Here is a 16,565-nt window from a genome sequence, read left to right as displayed (position 1 = left end):
AGTTCTGCAGTTTCAACTGCATCAGGGACAACGTCCCCTGAAGATGAACCTGAAGTGACGCTATCATCGTCACTGCCCAAAACAGGTTCCATCTCTGACGCCATCTCTGATGCAGTCTCCGACTCAGACCACAGCATGGCGTATGCCTCCTCGGCGCTAAATAACTTCCTCTCCATAACGTCACTAACACTAACTAAACAAATTTTTTTATTATTTATTTTTTTATAAAACACAAACTAACTGGTATATATATATATATATATATCTACACTACCGCTAACAAAAAAATAAACCGCTATTGCTATATATATTATATATATGTGGATATATATATAATTATATACTGCCTATTCTAATAGAATAAAAGAAAGGTAGATAGATAGAAAAAAAGATAGATGGATAGATAGATTGTATAGATAGATAGAAATCTATCTATACAGAGAATGTTTTAGAGTGTAACTGTATTTTTCGTGTAACTGTAACTGTAATCTTCTGGCAGCAATTCTCTTGAGTCTCCTTCTCCTCAAACTGAAACAATGTTTGAGGAGAAGAAAAGAGGCAGGAGATTTGCTGCCAGAAAAGTCAAAATAAAACAAATGTGGTCGCTGTGATAGGTTTTCACAGCGACCACATGTTCAGGGACCATCAGATTGGTCCCTGATACTCTGCCCAGTGCCCAGAGCTGTTAAGAGCGTGGGCACAGGGCTGTGTGCACGCCATCGCGTGCACACTGTTTTATACGTACAAATGCATGTGATCGCTGTGATTGGTTGTCACAGCGATCACATGTTCAGGGGCCAAAAGATTGGCCCCTGACATTCTGCCCAGTGCCCATGGCTGTTAGCAACAGCCAGGGCATAGAGCTGTGTGCACGCGATCGCGCGTGCATAGTCTATGAAGTGCCGCCGTAATTAGTCTATACGGCGGACTTCAGAGACCCTGGCCGCATATATACAGCCAGCGGTCGGGAACCTGTTAATGATTACATGGTCGCTGAGCTACGCTGTTTCCGTAACTCCCATAGAACTGAATGATGGTTCCGGAAACCGGGTAGCTTGCATGCTACGCTGCTTCCGTAACTGCCATTCACCACTACTCGTAAAAAGACGCCCGCGAAAAAGAAGTGCATGTCACTTCTTGGGACGTTTTTGGAGCTGTTTTTCATTGACTCCATTCAAAAACGGCTCCAATAACGTCTGTAAAATACGCCGCGAAAAACGCGAGTTGCTAAAATAACGTCTGAAAATCGGGAAACCAGCCTGGAGTGTAAAAAATGAAGTTAAAAAAAAGAAAACCCTCCGCCCATTTTTCCCCCAAGCCCAATGTAAAAATTTAAAACACCAGAATTGTTTTTTTTGGTCACTTTAGCGCTAACATTTTTAATAAAATGTGCTCAAAAAATCATATGTACCAAAAAATGGTGCCAATAAAAACTACAGCTCGTCCCACAAAAAATAAGCTCTCACCGCTCAATCGATGAAAAAAATATAAAAGTTATGGCTCTCAGAATGTGGTGAAAGAGAACAAATTAATTTTTTAACAAATAGTTTTTTCTTTGTAAAAGCAGTAAAATATGAAATAATTTTTTCTATTTTCTGGTGTCTAACACCTGGGTGCATCTTTTATAGTCAGGTGCGTCTTATAGTCCGAACAATATGGGTATATATTTTTCACAGGACCTATTTAAGAGGCTTTTAAAAATGTCCCGTTTCAGTTTCTGTATTTTTTTTTTATTTTTGATACTATTGTCCCAGTTTATGCCATTAAGGTCGTCCCTTAGCTCATGGTAATCAACCGGTCTGAAGTTTAGTGTTTTTATAGGTAGTTTTTTTTTTTTAATTGCAGGTTTTTTTTGTTTTTTTTACAGCGTACACATCATAAACGACGCAAAAAAAATGTGCAGGTTATTACGGCTGCGCCAATACCGAATATGTGTATATTTTATGTATTGAGACTTATTTTAATGTGTATGTGTATTTTTTTAAATTTGAATGTACTGGTATATATCAGAGATTTGTCGTAGTTACATTTTCAGTACTTGCAAGGTCTTGAAGTCCCACTGCATGCACAATTTTCAGATGCTCGTTGCATGTTGCAATACCGTGGCTCTCCTCCCTTTCCAGCTGTAACTGCGACTACTATTCTGCAAACTCTTTCCAATGAATTCAGCCACAAGTGCATTATTTGTATGGTAAAGCCTTAACCCTTTCCCACTCCTGGACATACTATTAGGTCATGGCAGCTGTATCGTTCGCGCTCCATGACCTAATAGTACGTCTCGGGAGTAACGGCCGTTTCGGCCGTCCTCCCGACACATACAGGAGCTGTGACAGCTGCCGCAGCTCCTACAGCAGGGACCGATCGCGGTGTCCCCGCTGATTAACCCCTTAAAAGCCGCGTTCAATAGAGATCGCGGCTTTTTAGGAGTTAAGCTGCCATCGCCGGCCTGCTACACGATAGCGGCCGGCGATGGTGACTATGGCAACCGGACACCAAACAATGGCGTCCGGCTATGCCATCGACGGAAGCCTAGTGGGTCCTGACGAAGTCAGGACCCACTATTCTTGCTGTCAGTGAGTAGCTGACAGTTCTAATACACTGCACTACGCATGTAGTGCAGTGTATTAGAATTGCGATCAGGGCCTCCTGCCCTCAAGTCCCCTAGTGGGACAAAGTAATAAAGTAAAAAAAAGATGTGTGAAAATAAAAGTATTAAAAGTAAAAATCCCCCTTTTTACCTTATCAGTCCTTTTTATTATTAATAAAAATATATAAACAAACAAACTATACATAATTGGTTTCGCCGTATCCGTAACGGCCTGAACTACAAAATTATGTCGTTATTTATCCCGCACGGTGAACGCCGTAAAAGAAAATAATAAACCGTATCACAATCACCTAAAAATGGTACTGATCTAAACTACAGTTCGTTACGCAAAAAATAAGTCCTCGCCTTTATTGATAGAAAATTAAAAAAGTTCTGGCGCTTAGAATAAGGTAACACAAAAAGTGAATGATTTTTTACAAAACGTATTTTATTGTGCAAACGCCATAAGACATAAAAAAAAACTATAAACCTCTGGTATCGCCGAAATCGTATCGCCCTGCAGAATAAAGTGAATATGTAATTTATAGCGCACGGTGAACGCTATAAAAAAAAAATAGAATAAAAAGCAATAGTAGAATTGCTGTTTTTTAGTCACCACGCCACCTAAAAATAGAATAAAAACTGATCAAAAAGCCGCATGCACCCCAAGAAAACTACAATGAATTCCTCAAGGGGTCTAGTTTCCAAAATGGGGTCACTTTTGGGGGGTTTCCACTGTTTTGGCACCAAAAGAGCTCTTCAAACCGGACATGGTGCCTAATAAAAAAGAGGCCTCAAAATCCACTAGGTGCTCCTTTTCTTCGGAGGCCGGTGCTTCAGTCCATTACCGCACTAGGGCCACATGTGGGATATTTCTCAAAACTGCAGAATCTGGGCAATAAGTATTAAGTTGCGTTTCTCTGATAAAACCTTTTGTGTTATAAAAAAAAATGGTATAAAGAGGATTTTCTGACAGAAAAAAAAGTAAATTTCACCTCTACTTTGCTCTAAATTTCAGTGAAAAGGGTTCATAAACTTTCTAAATGCTGTCGTGAATACTTTGAGGGGCCTAGTTTCTAAAATGGGGTGTTTGATAGGGGTTTCTAATATATGGGCCCCTCAAAGCAACTTCAGAACTGAACTGGAACCTAAAAAAATAAATAAATTAGGCAATACTTCGCTTCTTACATTATACTGATAATGAGCCATGCCCACCCCGAGATGACCCCAGTTTTGACCGTTTGTATAAACGGAGACCCCTATTAGACCGTTTCAGTGCCCGGTTTTCCCAAGCATACACCCCCGAGAAGTGTATTTCTATTGATGAGTGCCTGGTACATTTTAAAGGGAGGCTTCAATTCCGCGAGTACCTGCCGGGTAAGAGGGCAAGGTATGGCGTGAAGATGTATAAGCTATGTGAGAGTGCATCAGGGTATACCTACAGATTTAGGATATATGAAGGGAAGGACCGCAGTATTCAGCCCACAGGATGCCCCCCCCCCCCTCAATGGGAGTTAAAAAATTGTGTGGGATTTGGTGCACCCACTGCTGGACCAGGGTCACCACCTCTACCTGGTTAATTTTTATACCAGCGTCCCACTCTTCAACTGCCTCGCTTCCAGTCCTGCGGCATTCGGCACTGCTAGAAGAAATCTGAGAGGCCTCCCTAAGGCTCTACTTGGGCAAACACTCAGAAGGGGTGAGAGCAGGGCACAATCTAGCAGCAACATTTTGTGTGTCAAGGACAAGAGAGATGTCACACCAGTACCCATGTACCAGTACAGAGACCCCCAAACCAGACTGCATCCTGGACTACAATAGGTACATGGGAGGGGTGGACTTGTCAGATCAAGTCCTGAAGCCCTACAGCGCCATGCGGTGTGATATATAAGAACCTGGCCGTGCACATCATACAGCTGGCATTGTACAATGCGTACGTGCTACGTCGCTGTACAGGCCAGACGGGAACTTTCCTGGAATTTCAAGAGGTGATTTTCAAGAACCTAATCTTTAGGGACAAAGAAGGGGGGGGGGCACCCAGTACTTCTGGACCAGGGCAACACTTTCCAGGAGAAGTTCCCCAAACTGGCAAGAAGGGAAAAAGTCAAAAGAGGTGCAAAGTCTGCTATAAGAGGGGGATAAGGGAGGACACAATATATCATTGTGACACGTGTCCCGAAAAACCAGAGCTCTGTATGAAAGAGTTTTTTTAAATTTATCATACATCCCTTGGTTTATAATTTACCCCAGTTTTACTTACCCTGATGCACTCCGCACAGCTTATCCCCCCTCGTCTTTCCCCTCTGGGCACTGCTGTGTGCCCAGGCAACTGATAACAGCCACATGTAGGGTATTGCCGCACCCAGGAGAACCCACATTACAGTTTATGGGGTGTATGTCTCCGGTCAAAATGCTCACTACACCTCTAGATGACTACCTTAATGGTGTAGTTTTTAAAACGGGGTCACTTCTTGCGGGTTTCAACTGTACTGGTACCTCAGGGGCTTCTGCATACATGACTTCGCACCAGAAAATCCCCAGTAGGCCAAATGGTGGTCCTTTCCTTCTGAGCCCTCCCATGGGCCCAAACGGCAGTTTATCACCACAAATGGGGTATTGCCGCACTAAGGACAAATTGGGCAACAGAATGGGGTATTTTGTTTCTTGTGAAAATAATTTTCAGCCAAAACGACATATTATTGGAAAAAATATATATATTTTTAAATTCCCAGCCCAATTCAAATAAGTTCTGTGAAGAAACTATGGGGTCTAAATGGTCACATTACTCATAAATGAATTCCTTGAGGGGTGTCGTTTCCAAAATGGGGTTACTTCTGGTGGGTTTCTATTGCTTTGATACCTCTGGGGCTCTGCAAATGCGACATGGCACCCGAAAACCAATCCAGCAAAATCTGCACTCCAAAGAACACACAGCGCTCCTTCCCTTCTGAGCCCTCCCATGGGACCAAACGGCAGTTTATCGCCACAAATGGGGTATTGCTGCACTCAGGAGAAATTGGGCAACAAAATGGGGTATTTTGTTCCCTGTGAAAATAAGAAATTTTGATAAAAAATTACATCTTATTGGAAAAAAATGACAGTTTTTAAATTTCACAGCCCAATTCAAATAGGTGCTGTGAAAATACTGTGCGGTCAAAATGGTAACAACAATCATAAATGTATGTAGTTTCCAAAATGGGGTCACCATTGGGGGATTCCTACTGTTTTGGCACCTCAACACCTTTTCAAACCTGGCATGCTGCCTAAAATATATTCTAATAAAAAAAGAGGCCTCAAAATGCACTAGGTGCTTCTTTGCTTCTTGGGCTTGTATTTTAGTCCACGAGCGCACTAGAGACACACGTGCGACATTTCTAGAAACAGCAGAATCTGGACAATACATATTTAGTAGTGTTTCTCTGGTAAAACCTTATGTGTTACAGAAAAAAAATTGAATAAAATTGAAATTCAGCAAGAAAAGTGAAATTTGGAAATTTCACGTCCACTTTGCTTTAATTCCTGTGAAATGCATGAGGGGTTAAAAAACTTTCTAAATGCTGTTTTGAATACTTTGAGGGGTCTAGTTTTTAAAATGGGGTGTTTTTATCAGGGTTTCTAATACATAGGCCCCTCAAAGCCACTTCGGAACTGAAGAGGTACCTTAAAAAAAAAAGGCTTTTGAAATTTTCTTAAAAATATTAGAAATTGCTGTTTATGTTCTAAGCCTTGTAACGTGAAAAATAAGTGTTCAAAAAACTAAAGTAGGCATATGGGAAATGTGAACTAGTAACTATTTTGGGTGGTATAACCGTCTTTTTTACAAGCAGATGCATTTAAATTCAGAAAAATTCTATTTTTCAACATTTTCTCTACATTTTGCAATTTTTCACCAATAAACACTGAATACATCTACCAAATTTTACCACGAACATGAAGCCCAATGTGTCACGAGAAAACAATCTCAGAATAGCTTGGATAGGTTTAAGCATTCCGGCGTTATTACCACATAAAGTGAAATATGTCAGATTTGAAAGATGGGCTCTGAGCCTTAAGGCCAAAACTAGGCTGCGTCCTTAAGGGGTTAATCATGGTTGACGTTTCAGTTCATCAAGAAGTGGGTTTTAGGTCCCCTTGTCAAGATCTCGGGGCCTCTGAACAGAGCCTTAGGCCTTGCTCACACTGGCATCTTAGCTTTTGGTTTTAATCCCTGCCCGACATTTATCGTACATTAAAGCTGACACCCTGCTCTAATCGCTGGAATGGGAGATAACTCCGATCCCGGCCGTTTAAGGACTGAGATGCCGAGGTCAATAGCGACCACAGAAATTAAGTCATTAGACAGGCTACCTCTGTCACCCCATCTGCCTCCCCATGGCATGGTTATGGGGTGCCAATAGTTGTCATGGCAGTCTGGTGGGCAACTGAAGGCCCCCAGGTCTTCAATCTTTGTCCTCCTATAAGACCTGAGAATGGGAAAAAAAGCACAATAAACTGCAATACATAAGCATTGCAGTGTATTGTATCAGCAATCGAATGACCTCTTGTTTAAGTCCCCAAGTAGGACTAAATAATAATAAAAAAAAGAAATTTAAAAGTTAAAAAAAGAATTCAGTTTTTCCTTTAAAGTTATGTAATTAATGAAAAAAATAAATAACAAACGTAATTGGTATCGTCACATCTATAAAAGGCTGAACTATTCTAATGTTATTTTATCCCACACGGTAATTGCCATTAAAAAAAAAAAAGAGAGAACTGCTGTTTTTGGGTCACCTTGCCTCCCCAAAAAATGAAATAAAGTGATAGTCGCATGTACCCCAAAATGTTGTTCATAAAAACGACAGCTTCCCCACAAAAAAAAGCCCTCACACATCTCTGTTGATGGAAAAATAATGGATCTTAGAATGTGGTGGAGTTGAAAAGAGGAGTTGAAGCCCCAGTAAGTACTCTTCTTTTCTTTTACTTTGACAATTGTTCGCTGTTTTGTTGTAACTTGGATAATGGATAGCAAGATTGGAGCTTTTCTTCAGTGCACAGTTACCCATATGTATACACGACTGGAGCCGGAGTTCCAGGGTGAATATCTCTGTGGCAGATGTGAGCATGTTGGTCACCTGGAAGCTCGCATTAGAGATCTGGAGGAGCAGAATGCAACACTGAGGAGGATAGACAATCTTGAGCTGAGCTTGCTGCTCACAGAGCATGCAGTTAGTGGGTTAGAACTGGAGGGTGAAGACATGGGTGAGCAGGATCAGGTAAGTAGCTGGGTTAATGTAGTTAGGGGCAGTAGAAAGGGGTCAAAGAGAAGGAAGGCCGATCCGGTTTCTGACATTCCAAGCAAAATTGCCAAGTTGGGTGATGATGCAAGGGTGTCAGTCTCAGAAATGGCAGCCCTAGTGGATACTGATCTCCCTAACAGCCGGGAGAACAGCCCAGCTAGTAGTCGGCGGGATGGTAATGCAGGTAAGCCAAGACAATTGATGGTTGTAGGGGATTCTATAATCAGGAAGACGGATAGAATAATTTGTCGCCAAGACCGCCTCAACCGAATGGTTTGCTGTCTCCCTGGTGCCAGGGTTCGGCATGTGGTGGAATGGGTGGACAAATTGCTGGGAGGGGCTGGTGGTGATCCAGCTGTTGTGGTCCATGTCGGTACCAACGACAGAATAAATGGTAGGTGGAGGAACCTTAAGAATAATTTTAAAGAACTAGGCTACAAGCTGAAGGGAAGGACCTCCAAGGTTGTATTCTCAGGAATACTGCCTGTGCCATGCGCATCACAGGAAAGACAGCGGGAGCTCAGGGAGTTCAATGCATGGCTTAAGTCTTGGTGTAGAGGAGAAGGCTTTGGGTTCCTAGAGTACTGTGCTGACTTTTCATTGGGGTACAAACTGTATTCTGCAGATGATTTGCACCTAAATGGAAGGGGGTCCGCTGTGCTGGGGGAGAGAATTCTAGCTGGGGTGGCGGAGTGTTTAAACTAGGGCTGAGGAGGGAGGCCAATGTAGAAAATAAAGGGGTAGTTAGGTTAGAGAGGGGTCAGACTATATTGGTGGGGGGAGAAACAGACGGTGGGGGGAGGACTAGGCAACAAGATAAGGAGATCCTTTCGTTACAAAACAGCAGTGAAAATAAAAAGGCCCAAATGTCAAATAATCACATTTCTGATACTGAAAGTGAAACATTTAAAGGCAAGTTAAAGTGTATGTTCACAAATGCCAAAAGTCTAGCAAGCAAAATGGGAGAGCTGGAGGCCTTGATACTGGAAGAAGATATAGATATAGTTGGTGTTGCTGAAACATGGCTGGACTCTTCACATGATTGGGCTGTAAATCTACAGGGTTTTACACTGTTTCGGAAAGACAGGGCAAATAGGAAAGGTGGTGGTGTATGTCTGTATGTGAGAAGCGATATGAATGTGAGTGTAAATGAGACATTAGTGGGTGAAGATTGTGAGGAGGTTAAAACCTTGTGGGTGGAATTACAAAGGGAGGTAAACACTGCAAAAAATACTTTTGGTGTAATCTATATAACCCCCCCCCCCCCCCAATATAACTGAAGAGATAGAAGGTCAAATATATAAACAGATGGAGCGGGCTGCACAGGCGGGTACTGTTGTGATAATGGGAGATTTTAATTATCGGGATATTCATTGGTGTCATGGTTCGGCTTCAACTGCAAAGGGGAGACATTTCCAAAATTTTATGGGCCAGTTTGTGGAAGACCCGACTAGAGGTGAAGCTCTGTTGGATCTGGTCATTTCTAATAATGCAAAGCTTGTTGGGAACGTCAATGTTCGTGAAAACCTTGGTAACAGTGATCATAATCTAGTTATATTTTACCTATACTGTAAAAAACAAACACAGGCTGGGAGGGCAAAAACACTTAATTTTAAGAAGGCCAATTTCCCCAGGATGAGGGCTGCAATTCAGGATATAGACTGGGAAGAACTAATGTTAAATAATGGAACAAATGATAAATGGGAGATTTTCAAATCTACTTTGGGTAATTATAGTGCAAAATTTATTCCTACAGGTAACAAGTATAAACGACTAAAATTAAACCCCACATGGCTTACACCTTCTGTAAAAAGGGCAATACATGACAAAAAAAGGGCATTTAAAAAATACAAATCTGAGGGTACAGCTGTAGACTTTGTAAAATATAAAGAGCTTAATAAAATCTGTAAAAATACAAAATGAAAGGCAGGTGTAAAAAAGGATAGTAAAACAAATCCTAAAAAATAAGTATATAAATGCAAAAAAGCCAAGGTCTGAACATGTAGGACCCTTAGATAGTGGTAATGGGGAGTTGGTCACAGGGGATCAAGAGAAGGCAGAGTTACTAAATGGGTTCTTCCGCTCTGTATATAAAACAGAAGAAGGAGCAGCTGATGTAGCCGCTGCCGGTGCTGTTAATATATCAGTTGGTATACTGAATTGGATGACTGTAGATATGGTGCAAGCTAAATTAAATAAAATAAATGTACACAAGGCATTGGGACCAGATGGGTTACACCCTAGAGTTCTTAAGGAGCTTAGTTCAGTTATTTCAGTCCCCCTCTTCATAATATTTAGAGAGTCTCTCATGACTGGTATAGTGCCAAGGGACTGGCACAGGGCAAATGTGGTGCCTATTTTCAAAAAGGGCTCTAGGTCTTCGCCGGGTAATTATAGACCAGTAAGCTTAACATCAATTGTGGGGAAAATGTTTGAGGGGCTATTGAGGGACTATATACAGAATTATGTGATAATAAATAGTATTATAAGTGACAGCCAGCATGGTTTTACAAAGGACAGAAGCTGTCAAACCAACCTGATTTTGTTTTATGAAGAGGTCAGCAGAAGCCTAGACAGAGGGGCCGCTGTGGATATAGTGTTTTTGGACTTTGCAAAGGCATTTGACACTGTCCCTCATAGACATCTAATGGGTAAATTAAGGACTATAGGTTTAGAAATTATAGTTTGTAATTGGATTGAGAATTGGCTCAAGGACCGTATCCAGAGAGTTGTGGTCAATGATTCCTACTCTGAATGGTCCCCAGTTATAAGTGGTGTACCCCAGGGTTCAGTGCTGGGACCACTATTATTCAACTTATTTATTAATGATATAGAGGATGGGATTAATAGCACTATTTCTATTTTTGCAGATGACACCAAGCTATGCAATATAGTTCAGACTATTGAAGATGTTTGTGAATTGCAGGCAGATTTAAACAAACTAAGTGTTTGGGCATCCGCTTGGCAAATGAAGTTTAATGTAGATAAATGTAAAGTTATGCACCTGGGTACGAACAACCTGCATGCATCATATGTCCTAGGGGGAGCTACACTGGGGGAGTCACTTGTTGAGAAGGATCTGGGTGTACTTGTAAATCATAAACTAAAAACAGCATGCAGTGTCAATCAGCTGCTTCAAAGGCCAGCAAATTATATTGTCGTGTATCAAGAGGCATGGACTCGCGGGACAGGGATGTAATATTACCACTTTACAAAGCATTAGTGAGGCCTCATCTAGAATATGCAGTCCAGTTCTGGTCTCCAGTTCATAGAAAGGATGCCCTGGAGTTGGAAAAAATACAAAGAAGAGCAACGAAGCTAATAAGGGGCATGGAGAATCTAAGTTATGAGGAAAGATTAAAAGAACTAAACCTATTTAGCTTTGAGAAAAGACTAAGGGGGGACACGATTAACTTATATAAATATATGAATGGCACATATAAAAAATATGGTGAAATCCTGTTCCATGTAAAACCCCCTCAAAAAACAAGGGGGCACTCCCTCCGTCTGGAGAAAAAAAGGTTCAACCTGCAGAGGCGACAAGCCTTCTTTACCGTGAGAACGGTGAATCTATGGAATAGTCTACCGCAGGAGCCGTCACAGCAGGGACAGTAGATGGCTTTAAAAAAGGCTTAGATAATTTCCTAGAACAAAAAAATATTCGCTCCTATATGTAGAAATTTTTTACTTCCCCTTTCCCATCCCACTTCCCCTTTCCCATCCCTTGGTTGAACTTGATGGACATGTGTCTTTTTTCAACCGTACAAACTATGTAACTATGGTGACGCAAACATTTTTTCTTTGAACAAATTGTCTTTGTTTAAAGTAGAAAAACAGAAAAAAAACCTATAATAAACTTGGTATTGCCGTGTATATATTTGGCTGCAGAATTAAGTTAACATGTCCGTTTTACTGCAGGGTGAATGCTGTAAATATGAAATGCCAAAAATATTGTGTATTTATATATTTTTTTTCCATTTGACCCCACAAAATAATGTTTCAATGTGTCTCAGTATATTATATGGTACATTAAATGGTGCTATTAAACTCCTACTGCTATGTTGATGGAAAAAAAAAAAAGGTATGGATCTTGAAATTAGGGAAAGGAAAGACAAAAATGAAAAATGTCTTAGGCTGTAAGGGGTTAAAGGAGCTGGCCTGACTAGCTGGCCTGTTTTAGGCTATGTTCACACGGAGTATTTTGCAGGAGGAATGTCTGCCTCAAAATTCCGTTTGGAAGTTTGAGGCAGATATTCCTCTCCCTGCACGCCGATTTTCGCAGAGTTTTTCGCTGCGTTTTTCGCCCGCGGCCATTGAGCGCCGCGGGCATAACACCGCGAAATACGCTTTCTCTGCCTCCCATTGAAGTCAAAGGGAGGTCAGAGGCGGAAGCGCCCGAAGATAGGGCATGTCGCTTCTTTTTCCCGCGAGGCAGTTTTACTGCTCGCGGGAAAAAGACGCCGACACCTCCCATTGAAATCAATGGGAGGCATTTTCTGGCCGTTTTTGCAGAGTTTTGCGACGCGGTTTCGCGTCAAAAAACTCGCCAATATACTCCGTGTGAACCCAGCCTTATAGAGCAAAAATTTGCCTGTGACTGTTGCCCATGATCAGTACTGGGGTTTATGCTCTGCATGTAAACAAGAATGTTACCATTCACTAACAACAACATCTTTCTGGAAATGGTGAGGAATTTAATTACAATGGAGAAGATTTATAGTGACCTTCGTATTTTAGGCCCTAATGACCAAGCTATTTTTTTTTTTTTCCTATAGTCTCAATCAAAGAGCTATAACTTTTTTATTTTTCTCTCGACATAGCTGTATAAGGACTTGTTTTTTTGCGGGATTAGTTGTACTTTTTAATGGCGCCATTTGGGGTACATATAATTTTTTAATTTAACTTTTATTAACTTTTTATTGGGGGGAATATAAAAAAAACCTGAAATTCCACCATTGGTCTATGCGTTTTAAATTCATGCTGTTCACTGTGCGGCGTAAATTACACGTTACCTTTATTTTATGGGTCTGTACGATTACGACGATACCACATGTAATTTTTTTTTAATGTTTTACGACTTTTGCACAATAAATACACTTTTGAACTTAAAGGATTTGTTTTTGCATCGTCTTTCAAAGAGGCATCATTTTTGTAGTGATATGTGGGCTTGTTTTTTGCGGGACGAAACGTAGTTTTGACCGGTACTGTTTTGGGGTACATGGGACTTACTGATTAACTTTTTTATTATGACTTTTTTGGGGGGCAATGGAAAAAAAAGCAATTTTGCCATTGTTTTTTATTACGGTGTTGCCTTGCGGTTTAAGTTACATATTAATTTTATTGTTTGGATCATTATGGTCGCGGCTATACCATATGTGTGTACTTTTTATTTATTTTTTACACTTTTACTACATAAAAACTCTTTATGGGAAAAGTTGTTTTTTGTTTTTTTTTACTGTCATTTTTATAACATTTTTTTCACATTACTTATTTTTTATTTTTTTGTCCCAGTAGGGGACTTTACTATGCGATCTTTAGATCACTGCTATAATGCTTTTGTATGCTTAGTATACCAAAGCACTATTGCCTGTCAGTGTAAACTGACAGGCAATATATTAGGACGTGCCTCTGGCATGTCCTAATAGGCATATGCCCAAGGCAGACCTGGGGGCTTTTATCAGGCCCCCAGCTGCCATGACACCCCATCGGAGGCCCGCGATTGCATTTGCGGTCTTCCGTTGGGAGAGAGAGGGAGCACCCTCCCTCTGTAAACAAGTTAAGGGCCGGGGTGACCACCGTGAAAAGGCGTATTGGTGCTGACTGATGGGTTAAAACTAGATCAGGCAGGCAGTAAGTGGGGCATGCTGTATGATGAACTGGTGCATCTTGCTGGATGTTAGATACTTTTCTATTCTTATGCCACCTCTTGGTTGGATTTCTTTAGACCAGGGGTCTCAAACATGTGGTCCGCGGGGCACAGAGCCGCTAGTAAGGCTCTGCTCCGGGACTATGGGGAAGCCTCTGATATGACTGTCCATACGTGGACAGTGATGTCAGGGGCTTCCCCAGAGCCGGAGTCCCAGAGTAGAGCGCTAGTAGGACTCTGCCTGGGACTCCGGTTCTGGGGTTGCCCCTGACATCACCGTGCATATATGGACAGTGATGTCCGGAGCAGAGCTGAAGTCCCAGGAAGAGCGCTACAAGTGCTCTGCCCAGAACTCCAGCTGTGTGGTTGCCCCTGACATCTCTGTCCATTTATGCACAGTGATGTCAGGAGCAGAGCTGGAATCCCAGGCAGATTGCTAGAAGCTGCTCTGCTCCGGGACTCCAGCTCTGGGCAAGCCCCTGATATCACTGTCCATATATGGACACTGATGCCAGTGGCTTCCCCAGGAGGATCCCCTGTCGTCAATAGAGCTTGTGTGTGTGTGTGTGTGTGTGTGTGTGTGTGTGTGTGTGTGTGTGTGTTGCACTATCTATAAGGGGTGTGTGTAGCATTATCTACAGAGGGCACTGGTATCTACGGGTGGGTGTGTGGCAGTGTCTACATAGGACACTGGCATTATCTAGGGGGAGGCGTGTGGCAGCATCGGCAGAGGGCACTGTGGCAGCATCGGCAGAGGGCACTGTGGCAGCATCTACAGAGGGCACTGTGGTACTATCTAAAAAGGGGCTGCCCAATCTTGACATTCGTGTGTCTGCCAAACGCTGCCAACTGAGCTGCCGGACTGCGTTTAGCGATACTTAAACTGGAAAACTGGATTGTTAAAATAAGCACGTGGAGTAAACTCGCAAATTTCTGTTAAGTTTAAACCTAGCGGTATTATTATAGTAATGTAATGTAGTATTATTATAGTAATGTAGTATTCTTATAGTAGTTTGAATAATTGATTAACAATACTCTTGTATTCTATCAAATTTGAAAGTACTGCGGCCCGTCCACTTCACATTTTTTCTATGTTCGGCCCATTTACCCGGCCGAGTTTGATACCCCTGGTATAGCGTATGATTGCCATGCTCAGAAATACACGCACTTACACACCTTGGCATGCTATGAATGAGTTTATAACAGGTTGTCTGAGGAATGTCAAGCCACGCTGAATGCACTTGGGCAAGTAAATCATAAAGACTGGCTGTTGGGAGCTCCCTTTGCAATTGCTGACTAATGATGTCCCAAAATGTGCCCGATGGGAGACAAGTCCGGAAGCGTTGCAGGCCATCGTCGCATTTGTTTAGGCCATGCAGGCTGCTTACAGTAGCACAAGCAACCTGGCGTTGTCCTGTTGAAAAACGGCTTCTGGGATACTTTGGCAAAATGGCCGTACCACTGTTTCCACGACCACATTGGTGTACTGCCGATCTGTTAGTTTACTTGAAATGAAGACTAGAGAGGTCCAGCTTTGGTACATTATGCCACCCCACACTGTAGTCCCAGGAGTAGGACTGGTGGGACGTTCCCTTGTGAAGGCCTCTTCATGGCGTTGCCCACATGATCTCCAACCATCATTTAGTCAGAGACAAAAGCGAGACTCATCGCTGAAGAGGCTAGACCTCCATTCCAGCCTCTCTTTCTGTCTTGCTGTGCACCATAATAGCCTTCTGATGGTTTGTGTTGACACTGGTTACCGACCTAGCCTTGGGATGTGATGTTCAATTTCACTTGCAGTACAGAATGGATCACTACGCGTCATTCTTCCAATCAGAGGATCCGTCTGTGCATAGGTTTTGCCTTTGCGCACCTCCTTGCTATCATTCCTGTTCGTTGTTCTCCTAACCTCCGGGACACGCAACTCTGAACAGTACTGACCTCTCTGCCTAGGCGCGTAGCGATCTGCCAGAGTGATGAACCAAGGTCTCTCAGTTAAAGGATTCTGTCTCTATTGGCGACAAGTGGTGATAATGGCTTAAGGCTTGCCCTTTTTGGTGTTTGTAATTTAGGTGTTCAGAAGTGTAATGTACGGATTTCCGTGCATTATGATATGTGATAGAATTGTCCTTGACCTGTAATACTAAAATAGTTTTTTTTATGTAACTATTCGAAAACAATCGTCTTTTAACCACGACATCCCAACAATTTGTTTCACATAAGGGAAGCATCACACATTACAATGTCCAGTGAAGCGATGTATTTGAGTTGCAGAATAAAACATACTAAATATATTCATATTAAAAATTGTAATTAAAGCCTTATGATTGAGCCCGGGGCTTTATGTAACTTGTGCTCCACTTATGTCGGTCACTTTTTTTTGTTTTTGCAGGATGAGCTTACAGCGCTAAATGTAAAGCAAGGATTCAATAACCAGCCAGCTGTATCTGGAGATGAACATGGCAGTGCTAAGAATGTCAACTTTAACCCAGCCAAGGTAACTCTTCTATGTAACTGAACATTTTAATAGCTTTTATCATTTTTCTTTTTTCCCCTCTTATTTATTCATATGTTGTCCGTTTCTTACTTTTAGATTAGCTCCAATTTCAGTAACATCATGGCAGAAAAGCTGCGTTGCAACACTCTGCCAGACACTGGTCGAAGAAAGCCTCAAGTTAACCAGAAGGACAACTTCTGGCTGGTCACTGCCCGCTCCCAGAGCTCCATTAATAACTGGTTCACAGATCTTGCAGGAACCAAACCACTTACACATCTTGCTAAGAAGGTAAACAATCGTAGCTTGTGACTGTAAATTAGACACACATGAAACATTTTC

At 41.9% G+C, this 16,565-nt stretch overlaps 1 protein-coding gene across 2 annotated transcripts in view; it reads left to right on the top strand.

Annotated features, from left to right (window-relative positions):
- The window catches only part of MED12 (mediator complex subunit 12), a 155,821-nt gene that overhangs the window by 23,923 nt on the left and 115,333 nt on the right, over positions 1–16,565 (top strand). For both annotated transcript variants that reach the window (XM_075835691.1, XM_075835690.1), the window contains exons 2-3: positions 16,122–16,226; positions 16,323–16,514. In XM_075835691.1, coding sequence (XP_075691806.1) covers positions 16,122–16,226; positions 16,323–16,514 — 297 coding nt within the window. The remainder of the gene's footprint in view (positions 1–16,121; positions 16,227–16,322; positions 16,515–16,565) is intronic.

Source organism: Rhinoderma darwinii, chromosome 8, assembly GCF_050947455.1.
Source record: "Rhinoderma darwinii isolate aRhiDar2 chromosome 8, aRhiDar2.hap1, whole genome shotgun sequence".
Lineage (NCBI taxonomy): Eukaryota > Metazoa > Chordata > Amphibia > Anura > Rhinodermatidae > Rhinoderma > Rhinoderma darwinii.
The sequence above is the reverse complement of the archived record's forward strand: the minus strand, read 5'-3'. Positions and strand labels throughout refer to the sequence as shown.